Genomic DNA, 27,795 nt, shown 5'->3' with positions numbered 1-27,795 from the left:
ATGAAACCCCTGAATGGGAGCTACAACCTTGCAGAAAACTTGTGAGGAGGCAGAAAAAAAAACTTGCTTCATTGTCTGTGCTTGTACACAGCAAAGGCGGCACCGGTCCAGCATGAAATCAGCCTTTGTTTTGCTGACTGCGTTGGTAGCCTTGACAGCCTATTATGTGTACCTGCCCTTACCCAGCACAGTGTCGGATCCCTGGAAGCTCATGCTGCTGGATGCCACTTTCAGGGCAACCCAGCAAATGGTAAGCTTGATCCATGCAATTTTATTCTCTCTTCGCCTTCCCTCGCCGCCCCCACACGCCCCTTGTATTCCTCTCCGTTGTAATCAGCTGAGGAAATGTCATTTGTATCCGAGGGTTGATTTTAAGAGAGGAGAGGCGCGTCAGCCTTTTTGCAGAAGCTGCTGCCGCCAAGGCGCCTCCGGGCGAGTTGGCAGAAATTAGCTCTGCAAATGTATCTGATCTTGATTTCTTTAAAGTACAATGCTAATACGCTATAAATTCTGCTGTCTGACGGCTCTGCACCTCTTGGATGAATTGGTTGGTTGATTTACAGCATCAAGCGCTCCCTCTTCCTCCCTTGCTGCCTTTGCATTCAATGAATGAGAAATGCCAAAGAAACCCCCTTGTGCCAGCTCCTCTCCGCCCTTGAATGTACCGGTAGTTGCGGTGGCAGGGAATCTAGAAATAGAATCGGATCTCTGTGTCTCTCTCACACACACACTTTTTATAGTACATCAGCTGGGAGGAAAATGCCCCACGAGTCAATCCATTTAAAAAGCATGAGGTCGGTCCTTTTCCTGTTTAGGAGGCTGCGGCTGCCCTTGTGACACTGGGAAGCCAGCTCGGAGCGAAGGCTCTTCCCACTGCTCAGCAGAAAACCAACCCTTTTCAGTTTCTTAGGACCCCCACCCCCTGAATCATTTGACAGTGGGAAGTGATGGGCTGACTCCATTGTAGAGTCTGAAAGTAATTTTGTAGTCAGTCCCTACTCCTGCCAGGTAAGAAGGACAGCTAACCTCAGTGTCCTAGACATTTGCTGCATGCCATAACCAGAAGGGGCTATTGATCTCTGCTTTACTTAATCCCACTCTCAGATACAGAAGCATAAGGCTTTGGAGATTTCAAATGCAATGTAATTTCCTTCTCTCTAGATGATGGAGATCTTTTGTTTACAGTTTATTCCATGTGGCATTCTCTGCATTTCCTAAAACTAGAAACAAATTGAGTGTTTTCATCCTAGCACTTTCCCCATCATATTCCAGGAAGAATGTAGGGTGGAAGAGATTGAAAGCAGAGGGAAAGTCTTTCAAGTCTAGTCAAATTAGAATTTGGGCTTTCACTGATAAACAAGAGGAGTCTACCTTTGTACACTGTATTTGTTATACTGTGTTTTCCAAATATCATTTCAGCGACTCCCTAACCTTTTCCCCAGTTTACATTTTGTTCTGGTGGCTGCATGGTGACATCATGCAGACCAAAGGTTACAAAACGTTTCACATAATGGTTTTACATAAATTTAATTCCTCTTCTGCTAGTACAGTCTGATCTTTTTATAGTGATTGATCAACAACCATGGTTTTATCCTGCAGTATACGCTGAGGCACTTTTTAAAAAACTATTTTTGCCAGTAGTGCTTCGTTTTATAAAACTGCATACATGAAAAACACATTTTAAAACACCAATTTTATAGTAATTTAAAAACATTTAAAGGATGTGTCTCAGCTTTTCTGTGGAGACCAAGGCTGACATTTTAATAAGTCGGGGGGGGGGGAACTGATAAATCTTGTTTTTCACACACATCCTTGTAATAAATGACATATTGCATTGGCCAAATGACATGCAAGTGCTCCAAAATAGCTCCATTCTTCAATAGAAGTTAAGGGTACTCAGCACCTTACATGTTTGGGCCCCTTCATTTGTTCCCTATAGGAGTGTCCGAAGCAGTTGGATTGTAAGTATCCACCATAATCAGTGCATAGATTTTTAAGGCCAGAAGGGCCTGTGATGATAATCTACTTAAACCTCCTACATAACATAGGCTATAGAATTTCACCCTGTAATTCCTGCATCATGCCCATAACCTCAAGTTGAATGACAGCATATCTTCCAGAAAGACATCTGCTCTTGATTTAATCAGTCTTTGTGTATATGTTACTACTAGTGTATAAACGCCATATGTCTCCACCATATTATTTATTTATGTAACAGCAGAAGTACATGGTACTGCACCCTGGGTAAAACAATAAACAGTCCCCACCCACAGCAGTTTACTTTCTAAAGAAAGGAACAAGTGAGTACAATACAGAACAAATATGGAGTAGAGTGTAATCTTCACAGATGGAACACCTCACAGTACAGCTGAGCCTTCAAGAATTTGTAGCAAAGAGAGAGAAGGTGCTTGGCAGATATTAATTAGGAGGCTTTCCAAAGCTGAGTGACAGCATAAACTCAGGAATGAGGGAAAGTCTTTAAAATGGGAGCCTGAAAGACCAAAAACTCAAGGTGTGAGTAGCTGAAGTGGTAACTATAAAAGTCAAGCCATGGCAGTTATTTTCAAAGTCAGTTTTCACAACAAAGGATACTTTCAGTAGGGCTACATTTCCCTCTGCCTCCCACAGTGGTTGTTAAAACACTGACTGGTTTTAGGTTTCTTTAAATGTGACCACTGAACTTTCACCTTCTCCTGAATGTGTTTTCAGCTTGTCATTGCATCTGAAGAAGTGGGTATTCACCCACGAAAGCTCATGCTGCAAAACGTCTGTTAGTCTATAAGGTGCCACAGGATTCTTTGCTGTTTTCAGCTTGTTACTGTTTATCACAATAATATCCCATAGGGGTTTGATGGCAGACTGAAGTAATACTTTTCTGGCTAAATGTTCCCATTTTAAAATCTCTGGAGTTCTTGTAACTTTTTCTCTCAAGAGCATGAACTTGACTTCACTTGCTTCCAATCATATAATAACTAGCTGTCCTCTTGACTATTCTGAAGGCCTGTTATTAAAACAACTTTATAAAGACAGTGTGACAGTTAAAACATTACAGTTTTGGGATGGAAATGAAATAAAAAGTTTACTTTCTAACTATATTAATAAACTCTAGCAATGCATAATGCAAGTCCCCGTCGTTGGTTTAAAAATGTAATAACCACAATATCTTGCATTTCTATACAGCCTTTTAGCCCAGAAGATCCTAAAGTATTTTACAAGCCCAGGGCTTGATACTGCAAGGTGCTGAGCACTCTGGCCTCGAACAAGCAACGTAAGCACATGAGTAATAATAATGACAGCTACCTCTTATCATCAGTAGATCTCAAAGTGCTTGACATAGGAGGTCAGTCACATTATCCCCATTTTACAGATGGGGATACCGACACAAAGAGAGGTGAAGGGACTTTCCTACCATCATCCATTAGGCCAATGGCAGAGTTGAGACTAGCACCCTTGTCTCCTGAGTTGCAGTCCAGTGTTCCATTCACTATGACACACTGCTCTGAGGAGAAACCACCGTCCTATTGAAATCAATGGATTAGGGCTAGAGTGCTCAGTATCTCACAGGATCAAGTCCATATATATCGATTGCTTCGTTCATTACTCAAGTGCAACTCTCTCTCACATGAGAAATAGCAACTGCTTTACAGTTCACAGCAGCACTCCACAATATTTTAGGACAGGAAATCAAGAAGAATGTAGGTTCATTTTAGATGAAGTTTAGGTAGGCTGAAGACTTTATCTAGCTGGAATGTGGCCAAACCAAAACACAGATTCATACTTCCATGTGTTATGACTGAGCTAGAGGCTGAAATAGAAGTGCTATTTTTCTGTTGTCTTCCTGCTGCAGAATGCCCCAGTGAATACTCACTAATGAATGTGATGAGATTTGGGGTTGTCCTGATCTCTTGAGGGAAGAAGTTCCATAGTTGTGGATGTGCAGCCAAGAAGGCGCTTAGTCCCCCACTGCCCCAAGTTTCACTCATGTGGAGCCTGATCCAAAGCTTGACTTCAGCAAGCTTTGAATCAGCCCATAGTGGAGAGCTACATGGTTCCAAATGAGCAGCATAGTCAGGTGCATGTACGGTCCCTGAGACAATCATGCCCCATCTCACTGGGGCTTTGACAATCATCAAAGGACCTCAGATTTGACCGTGTAGCAGCTAGAGAGGCAGCGAAGGGAGCAGGGCACTGAGCTGATATGTTTTAGCTGGCCTGCACTGCTCAGCAGACATGCTGCCAAGGGGTACATTCAGGATACAGTATGTTGCAAAACTGTTGAGCTCAGAGGGCATGAATGTGTGTATCAGTAGAGTCAACACAGTGCTTAAAACGGTGGCAGCTGTGGGAAAAAAAATTCACAGGCAAGCTGTGACTGACCTAACCTTTGTCTGAGTCTGTGATTTCACTGCCCTCGTGTCAGAGCACGGGATTGTGGTAGGTCAGTGTGTGTGTGTGTTTCTGTATCTCTCTCCCTTTCAATTGTCAGCATATTCCTGGCATGTGGGGAGACACCACCATGGTGGGATAGTGAGTAGGAATAGGAGTGTGGCAGAGAATGGGAGAGGAAAGGGGGAACAGATTGAAGGTGAGGGAGATCAGAGGAGAAAGTGAAAAAGAAACCAAGAGACAAGAGAGAGTCAAAGTAAATACGAGAACCAAAAGCCTGGGAGAAAGAAGGGAAAGTATAAAGAATAAAGCCTTGTCCACACTACAACCAAGATTCTGCTGCATGTTACAGGCATGGTGGGTACAAGAAAATGGGTCAGTTTATGTCCACACAGCAGCTTTTCTGGTATGTACACCTGTCAGTCTGATTAACCATGAGGTGTTTTTTTAAGATGTTCATTCTAGGAAATTATGGGCAGCTATCCTAATCTGCCTTGCCAGGTGAGAGTGCCCAGAGGATATGTCATCAGCTGCACATGTGGCAATCTGCTTTAGGGTGCTACCACAAAGAGCTCTGGGGAAGGAGGACCAGTCAAACTGGTTACACAAACATTGGCAAGTTCTTGTGCCAACACAGCAAAGTAACTGTGCTGAAGACAAACATGCCAGCAGGCTGTGACCCTGATGCTAAGCTACAGCTTTTGAGTCCTGGGCTGGTGTTTGGTTCAGACCTTGGTGTAAACTACAGGGGTGCTCTAGTTTATGACTGAGCTGCAATGCTCCCCACCTATCCATAGCTCAGAACAGCTGAAGTATGATTGTTCTTGCCACAACCCCTTCCTCCTCCAACTCATCCCAGCAAGAGCCTAATAGAGGGGCTCTGAAGCAGGGAGCAATGTAGAACCATTATGCCAGTCTAATGCTTCCCTCTGTATTGGCAAACTTCCTGGTGGGGAAATCCAGATACCAATCAAGTTGTAAACACACGGGATGTGAGCACAACTCACGTTTAGAGCCAACGATGCCCCTAACTGGTTACAAACTCAGGCCATGGCTACACTGGAAACTTCAAAGCACTGTCACAGGAATGCTCCCACAGCAGCGCTTTGAAGTGCGAGTGTGGTCGCGCGCAAGCGCTGGGAGAGAGCTCTCCCAGCGCTCCTAGTAATCCACCTCCACAAGGGGATTAGCTCCGAATGCTGGGAGCACAGCTCGGAGCCTGTTTACACTAGCGCTTTAAAGCACTCAGACTTGCTGCGCTCATGGGGGTGATTTTTCACCCCCCTGAGCCAGCAAGTTAGAGCGCTATAAAATGTAAGTGTAGACACGCCCTCAGTTAAACTGTAGCCTGTGCAGGGCTATGTCAATAAACTTGACCTTGGTACAGGAAAGATTAATAAAAAAAAGAGGGCATGTAGAGGCAATGCAGAAATACAAGACAGACATTGGGAGTGTCATTAAAAAAAAAAGGGAGGTAGGGAGCAAAAGTGACATGCTTTGAGGAAGTGCCTAGCACATTTCTCCGCAATCAATCAAGGATGTCTGTCCTCAGATGATTAAACTCATATATAGCCTCAGGGCCTTGTGAACTCTCCACAGTTGTTATACTCAGGGAGACACAAATGCTCACCACTCCTATTTCTGTTGGGTGCTTGCCAGGAAGCCGTGCCCCACCCTGTCAAACACAAACCAAGCCTCCGTGGCCCTGCCTCCACTAAAGACGTTTTCTACGGGTATGTCTACACTGCAATTAGACACCCGGGGCTGGCCCATGTCAGTTGACACGGGCTCGCAGGGCTCGGGGCAAAGAGCTGTTTAATTGTGCTGTAGATGTTAGGGCTTGGGCAGCCCGAGCTTTGGGACCCTCATAGGACCCTAGAGCCTGGGCTCCAGCCCAAGCCTGAACGTCTACACTGCAGTTAAGCAGCCCATTAGCCCGAGCCCAAGTTGGCTGGCATGAGCCAGACGTGGGTTTTTAATTGCAGGGTACACATACCCTAAGTGCCCAGCCATTGCTCGCATTAATTAACCTCTAAAGGTGCTAGCAACATTGGGAGTTCTTGTGCAGACACTGAGTTTCCAGTAGCTTTGCAACAAGCAGAAGTGCCCAGAGTCAGAGCCAGTCTATTATTCCATATACCGTAGATTTTGTTTGTAAATTCCTTGAGACAAGATTTTCTCAGTTAGTAACCAGCACATTCTCAGTCCCTACAAATTATAACCAATAATAACATGATAACCAATCTTTGCATATATCAAAGATATTTCTAATGCACTTGTCACTCGGTAGCTAAGCACTAAGCACAATTAAGGCAAAAAGAGTGTCTGGGTCTAACAGAAATTGTTCATTCTCTCTATACCCTGATGGACAGGAATGTGTGAACTTGGTAGGCTTTTTCTCTTTGATTGTTTTTTGACAACAATCAGTTTAACTCAGTAAGTGGGAGTGGGCTGGCTCCATCACTCATGTAATGGGTGGGGCTTGCAGGGGCTTGCATGGGAGCAGGGTAGGATGACAGCATGTGATAGACCTGCAGGTAGCCAGGCAGCTGCAGATTTGCAAAACAATTTTCAGTGAAACAAAACACAAAGGGCCAGATCACAGCTGGTGTAAATCAGCACAACTCCACTGAAGTCAATGCAGCTAGATGTCAAAACATTACATAACTTTACTGAACTTCTTTGAACTTCAAAGGAAGCTTGGGGTAGTTCTTTGATCCACATTGACTTACTTTTCCCCTAATACAACGTGTGTGAGAGAAACCCTCCTGCATTCAACCTTGAACTGGATTTTCCTATGGGAGGAACAGATGGAGAACAGCATGATCTGAAATTCAAAGATACAAATTGTCTTGTGCATTCAGCATTTCCAGAGTTTGGGTTGATACTTTGAATTCTTTTTAATGGGAGGGCTTTCTTAAACACAGAGAGCTGGTGTTCAGTCAATAAAACCATAAACATTTTGGAACCTGGCTTCCTGAGAAGCCACCTCTTTCACAGCATGATACTGCCGCAGTTTAAACAGGCTGCTGGGAGGGCATCCTTTGTCAGTGCCTCTCAGCTTTGGAAGTGGATTGCCCCCCTTGGTCCATTGAAGCTGAGATTTATAAAATTAGGCATACTTCAAAGCCTGCCTTCCAAAGGCACATGTAGTGAAGGTGGCTTAGGGGCTTTTTATACACCAGCTGGTTTAATGTTAATGCCTCGTATTTGTACTGAACATTGATGATCTTCATTTTGTAAAGTACCCTAGGTGGGAGATTAGATTTATGGCCCTAAAGAAATAAAACCTCTACGACAAGGAATCTGCAGTCATGCAACGAATCTTTCTTTCAATGGAGTTCCTCTGAAATATTATTTATATTACCATAGCACCAAAGATTCCTGGTCATGGACGAGGCCCCCATTGTGCTAGGTGCTGTACATATACAGAACAAAAAGATGGGCTTTACCTCTCTGTTTATGGGAATAGTGTGCTTCTGTTAAACTATCCATCCTCCGAAAGCTTTGACACGGTAGCCTGCACTTACCATTGGAAAGTGACCAGGGAAAATAACAGTGCAGAGATGTAGTAAATAAAAATGACTGGTTTTTATTAAGCATCAGTGAAATACACATCCTTAAAATGAATTGGAAAAGCAGCAAAAGATTAACACTTAGTAGTTTTAAAACCCATTTCCAGATGGCACTTTGGAGCCTAAATTACTTTTAATTTTTTCCCCCTTCAGTGAGACATGGTCTCCATCCAGTTTTTATTCTGGTATAACTATTCTGATTGGGGGTGAGGGGGCGTGATTATTTTAGTGATTTTTTTTAAAGTTATACCAGTACAACCCCTAGTGTGGATGCAGTCTTACTGGTATAAAGATGTCTTATACCAGCATAATTTACCCCTCTTCCCATACGGGATTAGCTACACCAGATAAAAGACCTTTTATACCAGTATAATGGCATCCACACTGGGGGTATGTGTTTACTGCTGCAGCTGCACCAGTATAGTTAGAGGCAAAACTTTTGTGAGCAGACAAGCCCTTAGACTCGTAAGTCACTTTGGTGTTTTTGAAAATTTTATCCATGATCAAGTCACAAAGTAAAATATCACTTCTGACACTTGCTCTAATGTTACTGGGTATCAGGCTCCCATGGATTTTGGTAACCAGTCCCCTTAGCTCCCAGCTCCACACTCTGACTTGCTGGGAATAATTATAAAAGGGCTCAGACTCCTCCCTGGTTTATCCTCAGCCAGGACAGGAGGTCAGCCTTCCAAAACAGTGAAAGACCTCACCTCCAACCCATCTTTTTTTTTTTTAAATGCCCACTAGTAGCCTCATTATCATAGTGCACTGGATGGTTTGGCCTGATATGTCCCTTCCCCATCCCCTCTTGGATCTTCCACAGCAGAGGTGGGCAAACTACGGCCCGCTGGCCACATCCAGCCTGCAGGACCACTCTGAGCTCCCAGCCGAGGAGGCTAGTCCCGGGCCCCTCCCCGCTGTCCCGTCCCCCCCACAGCTATGCCGCCGCATGGCAGCGCTCTGGGCAACGGAGCTGCGTGCTCCTGCTGAGCAGAGCGGCAGCGTGTCTAGCTCCAGCTGGGCAGTGTGGCAGCTAGACATGCTGCTCTCAGCGGCATGGTAAGTGGGCCGGGGGGGGGTAAATAAGGGGCGGGGGTCCCTGGGGGCAGTCAGGGGACAAGGATAAGTTGGATGGGGTGGAGGGCAGTCAGGGGATGGGGAACAGGGGGGGTTGGATAGGCGTGGGGTCCCTGGAGTCTGGCAGGGGGCAGGGGTGTGGATGTGGTCGGGCAGTCAGGGGACTGGGAGCAGGGGGTTGGATAGGAGGTGAGGTTCCAGGGGGTGGTTAGGGGCAGGGGGTCCCGAGAGGGGGCAGTTAGGGGACAAGGAGCAGGGAGGGTTGGATGGGTCGGAGGTTCTGAGGGGGGCGGGAAGTGGGAGGCGGCAGATAAGGGATGGGGGCCAGGCTGTTTGAGGAGGCACAACCTTCCCTACCCAGCCCTCCATACAGTTTTGCAACCGCAATGTGGCCCTCGGGCCAAAAAGTTTGCCCAACCCTGTTTCACAGCATGCATGGAAAAAATATTATACTCTGCAAGCACAGTTACTATATAAATCATATGTACACTGGGAAACAGTTCTCTACCTTTTCCACTGAAGGAGATCTCCCTTAGCTGGTAGTAGTAGGTCCTTTATCCTCTCTGGGCAAGATGCATAAACAAAGTACAAGAAGTCAGATACCAGAATTGCATCCTGAGGGTATGTCTGCGCTGCAGCTGGGAACGTGCTTCCCAGTCCAGGTAAACAGACATGCTGTAGCTTAGTCAAGCTAGAGCACTAAAAGTAGCAGTGTGGCCATGGACAGGAGCTCAGGGTAGGCACCTGACTAGGTCCCCAGTCAGTTGGGTGGGCTTGCCCGAGCTTCTGCCTATGCTGCCACAGCCACACTGCTATTTTTTAGCTCGCTAGCTCAAGCAGAGCTAGTGCATGGCAGTCTACCTGCACTTGAGAGCATCCTCCCAACTGCAGCATAGACGTCCCTGAAGCCCATATATAGGTAAAAAATTAGGCCGGTGCTAGTTTTCTTGTTGCATCACAACAAAGGGCTCTGTGGGTGGAAATAAATTCCCAGCCCACTCTGCTTCTAGTGCTCTGATCTCATCCTAGGAGGCTAAACATTCAGTCAGAAAACACAGATGGGCTGATTAGCAAGCACCACCATGTTCCCTTGAGACCAATTCCTGCCTCTCAGTCACAAACTCTCTGCTCTCAGTCTTGTTTTCAGTAACAGAGATTTTTCCTTGAAGAAACTTACTGAAAGTGGAAAGATTTGTACTTCAGGATGAATCATTTATACACAAGAAGAATACATTTATGGCACCTTTTCTCCAGGGATTTCACAGCTTTTTAGACATGAATCAAGCCTCACAGTCACTGTCCCTACAAGGCAGGTATTATTGCAGTCAGTTTAGGGAAGAGTAAAATGAGGCACAGGCCTCAATTGAGTGAGCTACTCACACTCTTTCAGCTTAAGAAAGGAAGGCAGGCTTTACTAGGTGATGCATTTCAGACCAGTAAAGTCAGTGGAAGAAAATTTGGATCTTTAGGGTTCATATTTTCACTGGAAGTGTAGAAAAGTTTATGGTTATGGAAGTTTATTAACACCTAAACTTTCCCAATACACTATGAGAAATGCAGAAATTAACTGTAATAATCTAACAAAATGACTACTGTATATGTGCATTACTGCCCTCTACTGGAAGAAATTGAGACACAGTTCAGCAGTTCTAAGAGTCCTATGGTGCAGTGGTACTCAATCAGGGGTACACATACCCTTGGGGCTATGCAGAGGTCTTTCAGGTGGTCCATCAACTCATCTACATATTTGCCTAATTTTACAACAGGCTACATAAAAAGACCTAGCGAAGTCAGTACAAACTAAAATTTCATACGACTTGTTTATACTGCTCTATATACTATACACTGAAATGTAAGTACAATATTTTTCAATCTAACTGTGCTTTTCAAGTAGGCATGTCTCAGTTCTAACCCACTGCCATCTTGATCTTCCAAGTGCTCACAGTGCTTTATTTTTTCAAAATATATATTAAGATAACTAAGGGTATGTGTACACTGCCAAAAAAAAAAAAAAGGACCTGGGACAGCAAGTCTCAGATCCCAGGTCAACTGACTTGGGGTCACGCAGCGTAGATGTTTGGGCTGGAGCCTAGCCTCTGAGACCCACCTCCTTCGCTGAGTTTCAGGGCTCAGCCTTCAACCCAAACCCAAACCACTGCACTGCTATCTGTAGACCCGCAGTGCAAGCCCCAGGAACTCAAGTCAGCTGACCCAGCCTTTGAGATTCACTGCCGTGGGTCTCTTTTTGTAGTATGGACATGCCCTGAGAATTTCTAGGGGGGCACAGTTTTGTCACAATATAACTTTGGAAGGCTTTGATATCATTCCCTCATGGGTGTTAAGTGCTGTTGCCTGTCTAGTTACAGGTACTGTCTTTTGAAGAAAATTGCAAGGATATTTAATGCAACATAGTAGGATCAGCCTGTGAGTAACAAATGATTCTCTCCCACCCCCTGCTCCTCAATTTCTCCCTAGTGCAACCTGGTTCACTGTCTAAGACTCAGCCATCACTTGAGAGTTCTGAATTATGTGATTGGTACTTTTGACAAGCTGGAGACGTCATCCTCTGAACACATTAAGATAACAGACGCCCTTTTTGATGGAGTGGAAGTCAGAGTGTTTGAACCTTCTCCAAAGCAAGACGAAACACTAAAGCGCAGTGTCGTTTACATGCATGGAGGAGGATGGGCTTTGGCAAGTGCAAGTATGTGTCTGTCATTAATTAGAGTGGATTATGATGTGTTTTCATCACAGCAGGTTCAGTGTAACTAAAAGCTGTTCTTCCACCCAGAAGCTGAGAGTTTTGCTCTCCGAGACATGTCTGAACCGAATGAGAGCTGGAACCCTGGGACTACAGTAACTGTCCCAACTCTCACCAAAAAGCGGGGGCTGGGGAAGTAATCCTGAAACAGAAAACAAGTGCATACTTTATCAGCGGAGGTGCGCAAGTGGCTCTGCGTGGCTCTGCCCACAGGCACCTCTCCTCCCCAGCTCCCACTGGCCCGGAACCAGTGCTCGGGGCAGCCTGCGAGTCCCGCCTAGGAGCCAGACCTGCTGCTGGCTGCTTCCGGGCTGCGGCGCGGTGTCAGGACAGGTAGGGACTAGCCTGCCTTAGCCGGGTAGCACAGCCGATGGGATTTTTAACGGCCCAGTTGGCGGTGCTGACCAGAGCCGCCGCAACCCAGTGCCTTACATCCCCCGACCCGGTACTGGGTCACCTAAACAGGTATTCTGTGGATTCTGATCAGCAAAACAATCAATCTGTCTGTGGAATTAGCTTCCTGGTCAGGGTGAAGCAGCAAGCAGGCTGCAGCCCCTGCATGGGGCAAAGTAAGCAATTAGGGCTTGGCTACACTTACAAGTTGCAGCGCTGGTGGAGGCTTTCCAGCGCTGCAACAACACCCCGTCCACACTTGCAGGGCACAACCAGCGCTGCAACTCCCTGGTTGCAGCGCTGGCTGAAAACCCATCCCGGCAGGGGTATAAGGAGTGCAGCGCTGGTGATCCAGCGCTGCCCAGCAGGTGTGGACACTCACCAGCGCTTTACCTGTCCTCCAGGGAATAAGTAGTTATCCCAGAATTCCTGTTCAGCCACTCTGCACATCAGTTTGCACTCTACTGCTCTTGCCTCAGGTGACCCGCCCTGTAAATGCCCCGGGAAATTTAAAAATCTCCTTCCTGTTTGCTGCAGCCAGGTGTGGAGTGCAATCAGTTTTAATCAGTTACAGGTGACCATGCCTCCACGCGGCAAACGAGCCCCAGCATGGAGCACTGGTGAATTGCAGGACCTCATCAGTGTTTGGGGTGAGGCATCTGTTCAGGCACAGCTGCGCTCCGGCCGTAGGAATTACGATATCTTTGAGCAGATATCAAGGGCCATGCTGGATCGGGGCCATGATCGGGACGCAGTACAATGCAGGGTGAAAATTAAAGAGCTGCGGAGTGCCTATTACAAAGCCCGAGAGTGGAATCGACGATCCGGAGCTGCTCCCACGACCTGCCGTTTTTACAGGGAGATGGATGAGATACTTGGGGGTGACCCCACTGCCAATCCCAGGATAACGATGGACACTTCTGAGCAGGCTGGGGGACAGGAGGAGGAGGCGGAGGAGGCGGCGGAGGCGGAGGCGTGGGGGGGGAGGAAACCGCGAGTGAAGCTCCTGGCATGGGGGAAGAAACCGCAGATTCCCTGGAGGCATGCAGCCAGGAGCTCTTCTCAAGCCAGGAGGAAAGCACCCAATCGCAGCAGCCAGCAGTTGCAGAAGGACAAGCAGAGGAGCGTGTTACCGGTAAGCGGCTTTTATTTTCTGGGTGAAATGTTTCTGGAGAGGAGGGGGGTTATGGATGCATGCATGCCAGCCTCTAGATGTGGAATAGCCCGTTGATGTGGTCTATCACGTCGCGGTAATCTGCCTCAGTTATCTCAGCAAAAGCTTCATCCAGAGCGTGGGCAATATGCCTGCGCAGGTTTATAGGCAGAGCCACTGTGTCCCTTGTCCCAGTGACGGTGACGCGTCCGCGCCACTCTTCTGCCAGTGGTGGGGGGACCATTTCTGAACACAGGCAAGCCGCATAGGGTCCCGGGCGGAATCCACATTGCTCTAAAAGAGCCCCCCGCTGTTCCCTAGTGACTCGCAGTAGGGAAACATCTTCCAGGATTAAGTCCTGTGAAAAATGTTGGGAGACTCTTTAGTGAAGAGATAGGGAGATAAGATCACCCCTGCATCTGCATCTTCATTTCACTCAACCCCTCTAGCACTCCAGATTACCCGAAGCAACCAGCTCCCCTCTTACACCCAAGCCCCACTTCTCCCCATATAAGCACTGCTCACTCACCATGTCGTGGCTTCTGTAGTGTTATGCGTGTGGGTAAAAGAATGCTTAAATAAGAACTCACTCCCTCAGTGTAACAATTCATGTCTGGAGATAGTGGATACAATGCTGCCCGTGTTAAATGTTGTCATTTCTGTTTCTACAGTGACCTTGACTACTGGACTGCCCAGATGTTCAACATCACAGAGGCTTCAAAATTTGAGAAAAAATCCCCGAAAGAGCAAAGAAGACATGCTGAAAACTGTTCTTAATCAGTCTGCTCGAGAGAGTAAGGACTTGAAGGATTGGCGAGAGAAAGAAAGCAGGACACGCAAGAGAAATGCAGTGGCCAAGAGGAAAACCACGGAGCGGCTGCTAAGCATCCTGGAGCGCCAAGCGGAGTCTATAGAGTCACTCGTTGCCATGCAAGCAGAGCACTACCGTGCTACTCCCCCACCCGCCCCGTCCTTTGTGCCTTGTGCCCCAATGTCAGCTCAAACCACCTTTCCCCAGCATCCAGGTTCTTACCACCACCAGCTGCCTCCAACACCTGTATGTTCCCCAACCAGCCCTGATACCTACCACCACCCTTACCCTCTGCATTCAACCCCCATCACCATGCAGTATATGAACCCTGAAGTGCAGGATTCATTAAACAGCAATCCAGACAGGGCATATGCAAACTTGTGACTGTACAGTTCACCAACCCACACCCCTGCCCTCTTGTGTTCATGAAATGTTGTGTGTCTGTCTGTCTGTCAAGGAAGTTTTTTTCTTTTCAATAAAACAATTCTTGGCTTTGAAAACAGTCTTTATTATAGCAGATAGTGAAAGATACCTTAGCCCAGTAAAGAAAGAGGCACTACAAATCATATTATTATTATTATGGATAATAGAATAACAGTGTAAGCAGTGCAATTCACTCCCATGCAAGGCAGCAAACATTATTGTTGGCTTTCAGCCTCAAATTCTTCCCTCAAGGCATCCCTAATCCTTGTAGCCCTGTGCTGGGCCTCTCTATTAGCCCTGCTCTCTGGCTGTGCATATTCAGCCTCCAGGACTTGAACCTCGGTGGTCCATGCCTCACTGAATGTTTCACCCTTCCCTTCACAAATATTATGGAGGGTACAGCAAGCGCATATAACCGCGGGGATGCTGCTTTCCCCCAAGTCTAGCTTCCCATACAAGCAACGCCAGCGGGCTTTTAAACGCCCAAAAGCACACTCCACAGTCATTCTGCACCGGCTCAGCCTGTAGTTGAACCGGTCCTTGCTCCTGTCAAGCTTCCCTGTATAGGGTTTCATGAGCCAAGGCAGTAACGGGTACGCGGGGTCTCCAAGGATCACAGTGGGCATTTCGACATCCCCTACTGTGATCTTCCTGTCTGGGAAAAAAGTCCCTGCCTGCATCTTCCTGAACAGGCCACTGTTCCGAAAGATGCGTGCATCATGCACCTTTCCAGGCCAGCCTGTGTAAATGTCAATGAAACGCCCGCGGTGATCCACAAGCGCCTGGAGAACCATAGAGAAATACCCCTTCCGATTAACGTACTCTGATGCCAGGTGGGGGGGGGCCAGAATAGGAATATGCGTCCCATCTATCGCCCCTCCACAGTTAGGGAAACCCATGTGTGCAAAGCCATCCACAATGTCCTGCACGCTCCCCAGAGTCACGGTCTTTCTTAGCAGGATGCGATTAATTGCCTTGCAAACTTGCATCAAAACGATTCCCACGGTCGACTTTCCCACACCAAACTGGTTCCCGACCGACCGGTAGCTGTCTGGAGTTGCCAGCTTCCAGATTGCAATAGCCACTCGCTTTTCCACCGTCAGGGCAGCTCTCAATCTTGTGTCCTTGCGCCGCAGAGTGGGGGCGAGCTCAGCACACAGTCCCATGAAAGTGGCTTTTCTCATACGAAAGTTCTGCAGCCACTGCTCGTCATCCCAGACTTCCATGACGATGTGATCCCACCACTCAGTGCTTGTTTCCCGAGCCCAAAAGCGGCGTTCAACGGTGCTGAGCATTTCCGTAAATGCCGCAAGCACTTTAGTGTCACACGCGGCAGGCAAATCCATATTGATATCATCGTCGGAATCCTCACTGTCACTTTGGAGCTGAAGGAATAGCTGGACTGCCAAACGTGTTGTGCTGGTGACACTCATCAGCAGAGTCCTCAGCAGATCGGGCTCCATTTGCCACAGAAATCACGATTCACACAGAGAGTAACAGAAAGACACTCACAATGGCGCCAAACGCTGCTGGAAAGAGTGAATGCTGGGATGTGAAGCGATGCACCACGGGGCGCTGGCAAACAGGAAGCGGAATGACCCGCACACTTCCTTCCCCTTCCCACAATACTCAGCGCCAAAACGGCGCCAAAACGGGACGAGGTGCTCTGTGGGATAGCTGCCCACAATGCACCTCTCAATACAGCGCTGGAAAGTGCTGCAAGTGTGGCCACACTGCAGCGCTGGTAGCTGTCAGTGTGGCCACACTCCAGCGCTGGCCCTTCCACAGCTGCATGACCAGCGCTGTAACTCCCAGCGCTGCAACTTGTAAGTGTAGCCAAGCCCACAGTCTATAGCCCGACAGCCTCCTGGGGCAGCAAACAATCAAAGGGACTGGGGAATTAGCCCCCTGGGCAGGGCAGAGCAGGGCAGGGCAAAGCAGCAAACAGGCTGCAGCCCCAGGGCAGGGCAAGGCAAGCTAATAATCAGTCTGTAGGCCTTGTCTCTCTAGGTTGGGGCATAGTTTAGGCAGCTTCCTCCACGGGTGGTGGCTCGGCTTCCACGGTGGTCTCCACAGCCGGTGGCTCATCTGGCAGGTAGTCCCAGTCCCTGGGCTTTACCCCCAGGGGCACTGCAGGTACCTCTGCAGGAGTCAGCAGCATTCAAACCCCCCGCGTCCGAGCTGCCTCCTTTTAGCTAGTTCTCCACTTGGAGCATGTGCAGCAGGGAAGAGGGGGCATGGCCTCCTGGGCCACAATGATTGGTCCACCCCTGGTGGCCCAGTGCAGGGCTGGTCACAAGACCCGTCAGGAAGACCGGTCATAGGCAGCTGTTAGTGATGTTAGACCTTGGTCGGCTGCACTGGTTGTGTAGTAACTTGCATAGCACTCCCACGGGGCAGAATGTATGCTTCAGAATTACTGTGCTTCACTCAGATCACTAACTCTAAACTCATTATTGCAGTTTAAGATGTAAACATTAGTGGCAGAAATATCACTGCTAAATATTAAATCGCAAGACTGCGTACTTTAAAGAGATGCATAATATATTGTTATATTCTCCACCACCATGAAATATCTATTCAGTAACTGCAGAGGCCTAGAATTAGAGAAAATGAGTACCCTGAGAAATAGGATGGCTTTGAACCTGCTGCTCTGACTCAGGTGAACAGTCCCATTGACTTTAATAGGACTACTACCTTGAGTAGAAACTGAAAGTTTCAAGTCCAGCAAGCATACCATAATGGCCACATATACCAGGGTTCGACAACCTTTCAGAAGTGGTGTGCCGAGTCTTCATTTATTCACTCTTATTTAAGGTTTCGTGTGCCAATAATACATTTTAACGTTTTTAGAAGGTCTCTTTCTGTAAGTCTATAATATATAACTAAACTATTGTTGTATGTAAAGTAAATAAGGTTTTTAAAATGTTTAAGAAGCTTCATTTAAAATTAAATTAAAATGCAGAACCCCCCGTATCGGTGGCCAGGACCCGGGCAGTGTGAGTGCCACTGAAAATCAGCTCACGTGCCGCCTTCGGCATGCGTGCCATAGGTTGCCTACCCCTGACATATACAATGACTTGCACAAAAATAGCATTTCTCAGACACTAATCCTCAGAATAGCCCAATGCAGTTATGTAGCGGTAAGTGAAACTGAAGCAGAGAGGTGAAGTGACTTGCCCGAAGTCACACAACAAGCTGATGGCAAAGGCAGGAAGAGAGTGCACAAACTGCTAAGACACAAACTGTGTTCATTCCACTACATCATGGTACCTGCTGTTATACACTGACTGCATTCCATTCCATTTCTTTACATTTGCATAAAGATTTACTGATAATAATGAGTATAATGAGAATTATAATGTCAGGGTTTTTTTTTGTTTTTTTTACAGGATTGAATATAAGTGCTTGCTATTTTTCTTATGAATCTAAAGATATGAACAGCTGTGTACAATATGCATATTAACAAAATCTACTGTCTTTCACTAACATTTGGTCCTCTTATTCCCAGGAACAAGCTTCTATAACAATCTCTGCAGGATCATGGCAGAATCTCTGAATGCTGTAATTGTCTCAATTGAGTGAGTAATCAACAAAATCATTTAGAAATATAGATCATTATGAATGAGTTAAGTGATCTTTTCTTTGTCATCACTTGTTTAAAAGGTTTTCATTTGAAAAAAGTCTCTTTAGCAGGACTTGATATGTTGTGTCCTTCTCAGTGACAGTGGATTAGAATGGTATCTGAATACTTTTCTAAAACACCTCTACCCCGATATAACGCTGTCCTCAGGAGCCAAAAAATCTTACCACATTATAGGTGAAACCACATTATATCAAACTTGCTTTGATCCGCCCAGAGTGTGCAGCCTCGCCGCCCCGGAGCGCTGCTTTACTACGTTATATCCGAATTTGTGTTATATCGGATCACGTTATAGCGAGGTAGAGGTGTATAAGAGATAATGGCACCCTCAATTGTACAGGACATTTAAAAGTAGATAGTAAAAAGGGAGTGAGGGGGAGCCACTTTAACTGGAACTAAAAAGCCACAGTCTTGCTAACACATGCATACGAGTAGTCCTATTAAAAACTGGATTTACTCAGATGAGTCGGTAACTCATGTGCATCAGTGCTTGCAGGATCGAGATCACAATACAAACACACTTTCTATATACACACACAAACCCCCTCACCCTTTGAAGGAAGAGAGAAATACCTATCCCTCAATCTCTCCAGTCAGTGGGTGGGACTGTTGTCTCTCTCAGTGGTCACTGGGATTGTGCTTCCCAGCAGGAGGTTGAGATTTGTGCGGCAGATCTGAGCTAAGGATACTTCTGGTCCTTTTAGAAACCAGCGTTTAAGTTGTATTAAAGTATGGTATAGAACTTCAAGTGGCAGCTGATTTTTACCACTGTTGCTTAACTAAAACATGCAGTTTGTGCCCTCTCCTCCACAAAGAGACATTTGATACATTGATCTAACCTCACCCGAATACTTAAAGTAAGTACATCCATTTATTCGTGTCTGAATACTGGCGACATCAGAACAGAATTTTTGGAAGTCCTCACAATCCATTGCTAACTTCATGCTGACCTTACAGTGATCTGCTGCACACCATCCATTTCCTCACTTGTCATCCCCTGCTACAATGACCTGCCACCATTCCTTCCATAATAACTTTCTCAAGGTTATTGCCATCTCTACGCCTAATGTGAGCAAAGTACATAAGTTTGCATGTATTGATTTCTGACATCAGCATCTGCTGCTCTCAAATAATATTTCTAACATAGGCATTAGTCTTTTTCTGTCCACACATGGAGGTTACCTGACGGTATCACAAAGAACCAAATCAACTATGTAATGATACAGCTATACTGGAGATCAAGTACACAATGAACATAGACTTTCCTGAGTGCAGACTGTGTCAGACCATCAGCTGTTAGCCTGAAACAAAATTAAAACTTAAACCTAAGACATTCAACATTTGGACTTATCCGAAATCAACGACCATTATATAACTTCAGTCCAGAATGAGTTTGAGTCATTGGCACAGGTGAAGAAAAACAATCCCAACAAAGGGAGGTAAAATGAAAACTGTTATGCTCAAAACCACCAAAGCACACACTCTGAAATGTCACTGTCGGACTGCTCCATGGGGTAGGTGCTTGAGCTAGTGGGAAAACGATGCAGAGTGAAAGAGAACAGCTTGGAGATAAAAGAATGTCGGAAAGAATATAAGGAACTGAGCAGACAGATTGAAAGGCAGACTAGATCAGTCAAGTGTAAATATCTAAGGGCAAAATGTATGTAACTTGAGAATTATAAAGGGTAATAGCACAAAAGGTATGTTCACAGCAGTCAGGTTTCTTACCAACAGGTTTTTCTGTGATCAATCATAATAAAATATTGTAATGGCAGAGCCCTCACTGAGGTGATGGTATTAAACACAACTGTAGAGATTACTGTGCCAGTATGTGTGCCTCACCTGATAACTGCCACACACTTTGCACGAGTGCAAATCACTACACAAGCTGGAAGGCAGTGGCGAATTCAGGCCTTCTCTTTACCTTACGGAGTCTCCTCAGTTAGTTTAACAACTCTCTAAGTTGCTAAGTACATTAATGGGCCACTGTAATAAACCAGAAGAGGAAAATTTGAGTGGTCGCATTAAGCACTTTTCTTTTGTAAATGAAAATATTAAAGTTGACAGAAGAGGGGGGCCAGTGACTGAATTAATGAGATTATTTGCCAATTCTCGTGATCAAATTACAGCCTCATTATGCAGAATTGATTTTACTGGTATAACATTCATTCCAATGTAATTTAAATGTAGCTGTTTCCAGCTCCTTTTAATTGTCTCCTCTAATAAACAGAAAAATAAATGAGCAAGATGTTAGCCATTGCAGACAAGTGGCTATCACAATATTGAAATGTCCCTTATTATTCCTTTTCTTGTTTATGATGCTGTAATTCTGCCTGTTTTGGTGAGCTGTTTGTCTTCTCTACCCAACCATTATCTCTGTCAATCAAGTCTTTTGTACTCAGTGCAGTCTAATTTGATTTCTCATTAGTTTAATTGCACATTTTCTCACTTGAATGTTGCATACCCAATCTGTTATCCAGTTGCACAGGGGATTCCCAAAGGCCTATCATATCTTACTTTATCTGATGTAATACACAGATTGCTTTCTAAAGCCTAAATAGTTTTAAGAATCCGAAAAACTTCTTATTAATCTCAATATTATGCCTGAAATTTATTTTGCGCATATAATTTCTGTTGGATGCAAAACAGTCAGTCAGTAGAATATAGGAGTATGCTCTAGTATGTTGTTGGTTTTATGGAAAGGCGTGTGCTTCAGGGTGAATCAATTCTTATACTGGAACAGGAGATAGCATTTAAGAGTGTTAGTCAATCCACCACATTATATTCAATAAACCCCACAGGGCAAGATCAGTGAGATCAAATCAGTGAGCAGATACAACAGTTGCATCCTAAGCAGGCTAAAAGTTAAGGCTGTGTCTAGACTAGAATTTAAAAGGGTGTTGTTAGCTAGTGTAGACAAGACACACTGCCTCTAATGTAAGCTAAGCTGGTAGAGTTGAGGCCTGTCATTTTGGTTAGCACATGTTAGCTAACATTCTAACACACCTTTACATACTAAACTATACCAGGTTTAAGAGAATAAGAATTGCAAAAACAGCCTACAGAGGTAGTGTTGCCTAGTGGATAGAGCAGCAGACTGGAACTCAGGAGACCTGGATTCTATGTCTGGCTGTGCCACTAGCCTGCTGGGTGACCATAGGTAAGTTATCGCACCTCTTTGTGCCTCAGTTTCCCTATCTGTAAGATGGGGATAATGATACTGACCTTTGTAAAGCACTTTGAGATCCGCTGATGAAAAGCACTATATAAGAGTTAGTTATTATTATTATTAGACACAAGGGCATGTGTTGCTGTTGCCAGGCTGGCATGATAAATAAGGGAGCAAGTTTTGAAGGTGCTTTTTAATCACCATCTGACAGTAGGGGGACTTTCCATGGAAAAAGCATGGTCAAAAGGCTCAGCCTGACTTGCAAGCCTCAAATTAATCCTACAACAGAGAAGGGGTCATCACAACCCCACGTCTACCCACCGGCCAGACTCCTGGTACCCCAGTGTTGAGGATGGTGTAGCTTCCAAGCAGCATCCTGCTTGCAGTATCAGCCGAAGACCACTCCAGGAACAAAACCAAGTTTGCAAGGCCTGTGAGATTTTTAAATACAATAGATCACTTTGGGGAGAGAGAACAAAAGGCTGACTGATTAAGAGATCTTTCTGAGAGTGTTTTCTGTAAAAGCCACAACTTTAGGAAACAATGTCCAAGGCTATCCTGTTAGCTTCCTGAGTGGAGGAGTTGACAGTTTTTTTTTCTGCGGGTCTAAAATGTCTGGAAACATTACATATCCAACCAGTGCAGTGAGACACATTTATATTACAACCCCGCCTACTGGCACAGGTTTGACTTACAAACTTGTTGCACATAATACCACCATTCCGATTTGGCTCACAAGTTAGGAGACAACAAATGCTGACTTCTGCCTCGGGCTGCAAACTGATCTGAAATGATTGCTCAGAATGGCCAGTTGCTCACAACAATCCTAACAGGGAAAATACAAGAAACCAGACTCTTCTCCTGCTGTGAAAACTGAACAAAAGGGTAGCTTTTCTGTTGCCTCTGATGGGCTGATGGCAAGGGAAGTTGTGGAATTCCCATCATTGGAGGTTTTTAAGACAGGTTCGACACACACCTGTTAGGGATGGTATACTTAATCTGTCTCAGCGCAGAGGGATGGACTTGATGACATCTCGAGTCCCTGCCAGCCCTACATCTCTTTAATAGGCAGCAGGTTTAAAACAAATAAAAGGAAGTTCTTCACGCAGCGCACAGTCAACTTGTGGAACTCCTTACCTGAGGAGGTTGTGAAGGCTAGGACTATAACAGCGTTTAAAAGAGAACTGGATAAATTCATGGTTGTTAAGTCCATAAATGGCTATTAGCCAGGATGGGTAAGAATGGTGTCCCTAGCCTCTGTTTGTCAGAGGATGGAGATGGATGGCAGGAGAGAGATCACTTTATCATTGCCTGTTAGGTTCATTCCCCATGGGGCACCTGGCATTGGCCACTGTCGGTAGACAGATACTGGGCTAGATGGACCTTTGGTCTTACCCTGTACGGCTGTTCTTATGTTCTTATGATTCTATTAAATTAAGCTGAACATTTCAGGTATATGGGGAACAGTTTTCCTGTCCTGAGAAAGCTTTCAAGATACTGAAAAAACTTTTAACTTTGCATCCTGATTCATCAAAATTCCCCTCCCTCTGTCCCAAATTTCAGTTTGGGTCAATGGTATTTACACAGCTCTAGAGAAACCCTGAGACCCACCAAGGGTTTAAGTAATGGCCAAAAAATCATTCATCTGCTACTGTTTTTTGAAGACCAAGGAGGCCTAGCAGATACAACATTGCACTGGGATTCAGGAGAGCTGCATTCTATTCTTGGCTCAGCCATTGGCCTGCTGGATGCTCTTGGGCAAGTCATTGAACTCGTGCCTGAGTTTCCCCCACTGTAAAATGGGGATAAAGATACAGACTTCCTTTGTAAAGCATTTTGAGATCTTTTGATGAAAACCAGTAGATAAGAGCTATTATTCCTAGCCCACATTCATTTCATGTTGCATATGCTGTAGCTGTGTTAAATGTTTCCACTGCAGTGTCCACCAACTGTGATTACAAATGCAGGGGACAGGGAACTCCATAACTTTGATTTTGTATCCTTATTCTATTGGGGACATCTGGCTTATCCTTACCCATGTGGGCTAAGCAGAGTATTCAGCCTCCACACTGAGCAGATATTACCACCTGCTTTTTTACAGGTGTTGTGATAAAAACATTAATGAATGAATCCTCACATTTTGGGAGATAACATAAAAGTTCCACTTAACAATTTCCTAATTTATTCCTATTCAGTGGGTTAGCATCACTCTTTCAGAATTAGAGTTGTAATAATAACATGTAGGCAGTTAAATATTGTTTGAGTGTTAAATGTTTCATATTTCAACCATAATATTTAAACTAAGTTATTTTTGCATTATACTATCCACCTGATAGCGCATAATAGTCCTGCTAGCAAGGTACATTTTCTGTGTATAATGATTATCCCACATAAGCCTCTTTCTTCTTTTGTAGGTACAGGCTGGTACCAGAGGTTCATTTCCCTGAGCAATTCTACGATACTTTACGTGCAACTAAGTATTTTCTGCAGTCTGACATCCTAGCTAAATACTCAGTTGACCCAGGTCGAATTGCAATTTCTGGTGATAGCGCAGGAGGAAATTTGGCTGCAGCTGTGTGCCAGCAGGTAACATCCACTGTCTGTATCTATCACAATAAACGTCCATATTCCAGCAGTGCACATGGGTAGACAGATTATTTGTGCTGCGTCATCACAAAGTGACAGACTAGCTTTAGAGATAGACTGGTAGTGGTCCACAGTAAAAGCCAACTGCTAAACATAAGTGAGACCTGTCAATTATTTCTGAATCCAGCAGCGCTAGAATGTCTTACTGCTTTTATAAGTTGTTATGGGCCAGATTCTAAAAGTGCAATTTAGGTACCAACTTAATAATATAATAATAATAATTAATATAAACCTTTACCCATTGTGCTAGTAAATCCTTTATTTGCCTGCATAAGTGGCTAACTGGGCACATAAATGCATAATTCATAAATTCAGTTCCCTATTTTGTGAATAAGCAATTTTTGCAGCTGCCCGTCTTTGAAAATGACCTTATTTTGTTTAATACAAATGAAGGGGAAATAATGTTTTTTAATGAAATGGCATTTTTTCCAGACAGAAAGACAATTTAAGAGAAGAGTTAGAATTCAATTGTAGGGAAAATCTGTTTTCCCTGCTATTCGTACCATATGTATTTCTAATTTAAATTAGTCTGAATTTGATCTGATTGGAATTTTTAAGGCAGCCTGGGGCCTTAATAAGGGGCAGATACCATTAATCAATCAATAAGGGGCAGTTACCAAAGCAGGTCAGTTCTTTAGGACTAACACCCAGAAGAGCATCCCTATTTTGGTAATGGTATGTCTTACATCATATCTACACTACCACTTATACTGGCAAAACTACGTTGCTCGGAGGCATGAAAAACACATACCCCTGAGCAATGTAAGTTTTGCCGGCATAAGTGCACAGGGCTATGTCGGCAGGAGAGCTTCTTCTGCCAACATAGCTACTGCCGTTCATTGAGGTGGTTTTATTATGTCAACAGAAGAGCTCTCTCCCATCTGCATAGAGCTGCATCAGTACAGCTGTGCTGCTATAAGCTTGCTAGTGTAGACATGGCCTTATTCTCACTTAAACTGGTGTGAATCAGCTGTGATTCCATTGAAATCACTGGTGTAAAAGCAGTGCAGGTGAGAACAGAATCTCGTCTAGACTGTTAAGATTCCAAACTAAGAACAAAATTCTCTGCAGCGGAGTTACTCCAGCAGAGCATTTGTCCATAAAACACCAAATGGTGGTTTCTCTCCTCTTGTGGGGAATGAACTGTAACTCCTTTCAGTGGAACCAGTGATGTAGGATCAGACACAGCATAAGCAGTGGCCGCTTTTTTACAGTCTGGATTCTGTCCTGTGTTTTTCCTACAGCTTAGTCTAGATGACAGTGTGACCAACAAACTGAAGCTGCAGGCTTTAATCTATCCAGTCCTTCAGGCATTGGACTTTAACACTCCTTCATACCAGCAGAACACTGACATGCCTGTTCTTCCTCGCTTCGTCATGGTGAAGTTTTGGATAGACTATTTCAATGGTAACTACGACTTTGCCCCCTCAATGCTGATCAACAACCACACTTCCCTGGACGTAAGCCAGGCTGTTTATTTCAGGGGACGTCTGAACTGGACTTCTCTCCTGCCTTCAATGTTCAAAAAGAATTACAAACCTGTGATACAACCCACAGGGAAGGCCGAAATCATCCAGGAAATACCTGCACTACTTGACATACGCGCAGCTCCATTGCTAGCAGAAAAAGAAATTTTCCAGCTTCAGCCAAAGACCTACATCCTGACTTGCGAGAATGATGTCCTGAGAGATGATGGAATAATGTATGCCAAACGGTTGGAGAGCGCAGGTGTGGAGGTCACACTTGATCACTTTGATGACTGCTTTCATGGCTGCATGATCTTTACTATTTGGCCTACCAATTTCTCTTCAGGACATCGGACCAGGGACAGCTACATAAAGTGGCTTGCTGAAAACCTGTGAAGAAAGTGAGTCCTCTCTAGAAGGCACAGAACAGTCAATCTAAAGCTCACTGCTTCAAAAACAAAAAAGTTGTGCACTTTTAGGCTATCTAATTTCATTTGTTCAAGATTATGTCATAGCGCTTCTGTTGCAAGAAGTAGCGTCTCACTAACTACTTGGTTAATAGCTGATTAGCCTTGTCCAGCATAGCAATTTGCTAAATACTTATTAAACACTGTTGTATGCAGTGTAGTTGTAGCCATGTCAGTCCCAGGATATTAGAGACACAAGGTGGGTGAGGTAGTGTCTTTCACTGGACCAACTTCTGTGGAAGAGATTGGTTTTCATAAATAGTTAGCACATATGCTAAGGGACCATTTGAGGCAGAGTGGCCCATTAACACCTCTGCAAAAAGGGGGGGGTTAGTGAGTTACAGACTGTTGTAATAAGCCATAAATCCAGTGTCTCTGTTTAGTCCATGATTTTTAAGTGTCTAGCTGAGTAATGAATTTAAATTTCTGATGCTCAGAGTACCTTTCCCAGACCTGAAGAGCAGCTCTGTGTGATTCAAAAACTTGATTCTCTCACCAGCAGAAGTTGGTCCAATAAAAGATATTAACTCATCTACCTTGTCACACCATTAAAAACTAATCATTTGTAGATTCAGATGCGACATCAATTGCAACCATGATGAATGAACACTGAGCAGTTCTCCACAAGAAAATCAGTGTTCCTCAAACTTATTGGTCAAATTTTTCAAGTTTGGGTACATAACATTAGGTACCAAGGCCACAATTTTCAGTTAACAGTTTTTTGGTTTTAGGTACTTAAATAAGGGGAGCCTGATTTTCAGAGGTGCTGAGTATTTAAAAATCCCACTGAAGTCAAGGGAAGCTGTGGTGCTCACCAACTTTGAAAATCAGGCCACTTATTTAGGTGCCTAAATATAGATTTAGGTGCTGGCCTTTAGGCACACAGATTTATAGGTTTTTTTTTTTTTTAAAAAAACAGTTCCAACTTCAAGGCATTTTAAGCATGCTAAGCAAGCCTTTTACCCCAAAAATGTAACAACTTTGGAATCTGGGCCTTTTTAAAACAAGCACAGTGCTGGAAAAAAATGTAAAAAAGAAGGAAGCATGTGTAGGTCCTTTCTGTTGATTTTAATGGACATTGATCCTACACACAGACAAAGCAGTGTGCAAGCTTATATGTAGGACCAATGGAAACGCCACCAAATGCAGATTCTATATGTGAATTTACATCTTTAAAGTTGATTACATTTTTGGCCAAAGGTTGTGACTAAGCCTGCCTTTAAAATTTCAGCTTTATGACCACGTTAGAGAAAATATGAAAGTACTAACAAATAAAAAAGCCCTCTGTGTGGTTTGCACTGATGTTTGTATTTAACTTTAACAATTGTTCTTCACTGAGTCTCTTCTGGGCTTGCATTACTTCCGTTCATTGTCTTCCTTGCTTTTTGGAGGAAGTTTCCCCTGTGTAGCAAGCAAAATCACTAGAGAGGAGCTTGACCCTAAAGTCCAGATTCAGATGGAACTATGCAGCTGGATCTTCTCTTTCTCATGTATTGAACCAAAATCCCAGACATGAATAGCCTGTGCTACTGGGGAAGCAAGCTCTGCAACTTGAGCTCCTCTCTAAAATAGCCAGACAACCACAACTGAAGTTTTAAGACAAGGACATGGAAACTACGTACAACAGTGTGTATTTTGCAAAATGTTTGTTGTTTTTGTTGTTATTGAATGTAAGCTGTGACAAACTGACAAAAGCCAGGAACTTCTAAGCTAAGAAAGCGTGATGGTCTTGCAACCTACGTCTAGTGCTTTAACTTGGGATAGTGTCAAGTATCAGAGGGGTAGCCGTGTTAGTCTGGTTCTGTAGAAGCAGCAAAGAATCCTG

At 44.7% G+C, this 27,795-nt stretch overlaps 1 protein-coding gene across 1 annotated transcript; it reads left to right on the top strand.

Annotated features, from left to right (window-relative positions):
• On the top strand, nucleotides 1-27,795 carry NCEH1 (neutral cholesterol ester hydrolase 1). The gene is given in 6 exon segments (XM_045030314.1): nucleotides 1-42; nucleotides 44-250; nucleotides 11,514-11,742; nucleotides 18,091-18,160; nucleotides 23,806-23,977; nucleotides 25,282-27,795. Coding segments are annotated over 6 exon segments (1,338 nt in total). The 3' UTR covers nucleotides 25,900-27,795.

Source organism: Mauremys mutica, chromosome 9 (genome assembly GCF_020497125.1).
Source record: "Mauremys mutica isolate MM-2020 ecotype Southern chromosome 9, ASM2049712v1, whole genome shotgun sequence".
Lineage (NCBI taxonomy): Eukaryota > Metazoa > Chordata > Testudines > Geoemydidae > Mauremys > Mauremys mutica.
This window is presented reverse-complemented; position numbering and strand designations above follow the sequence as displayed.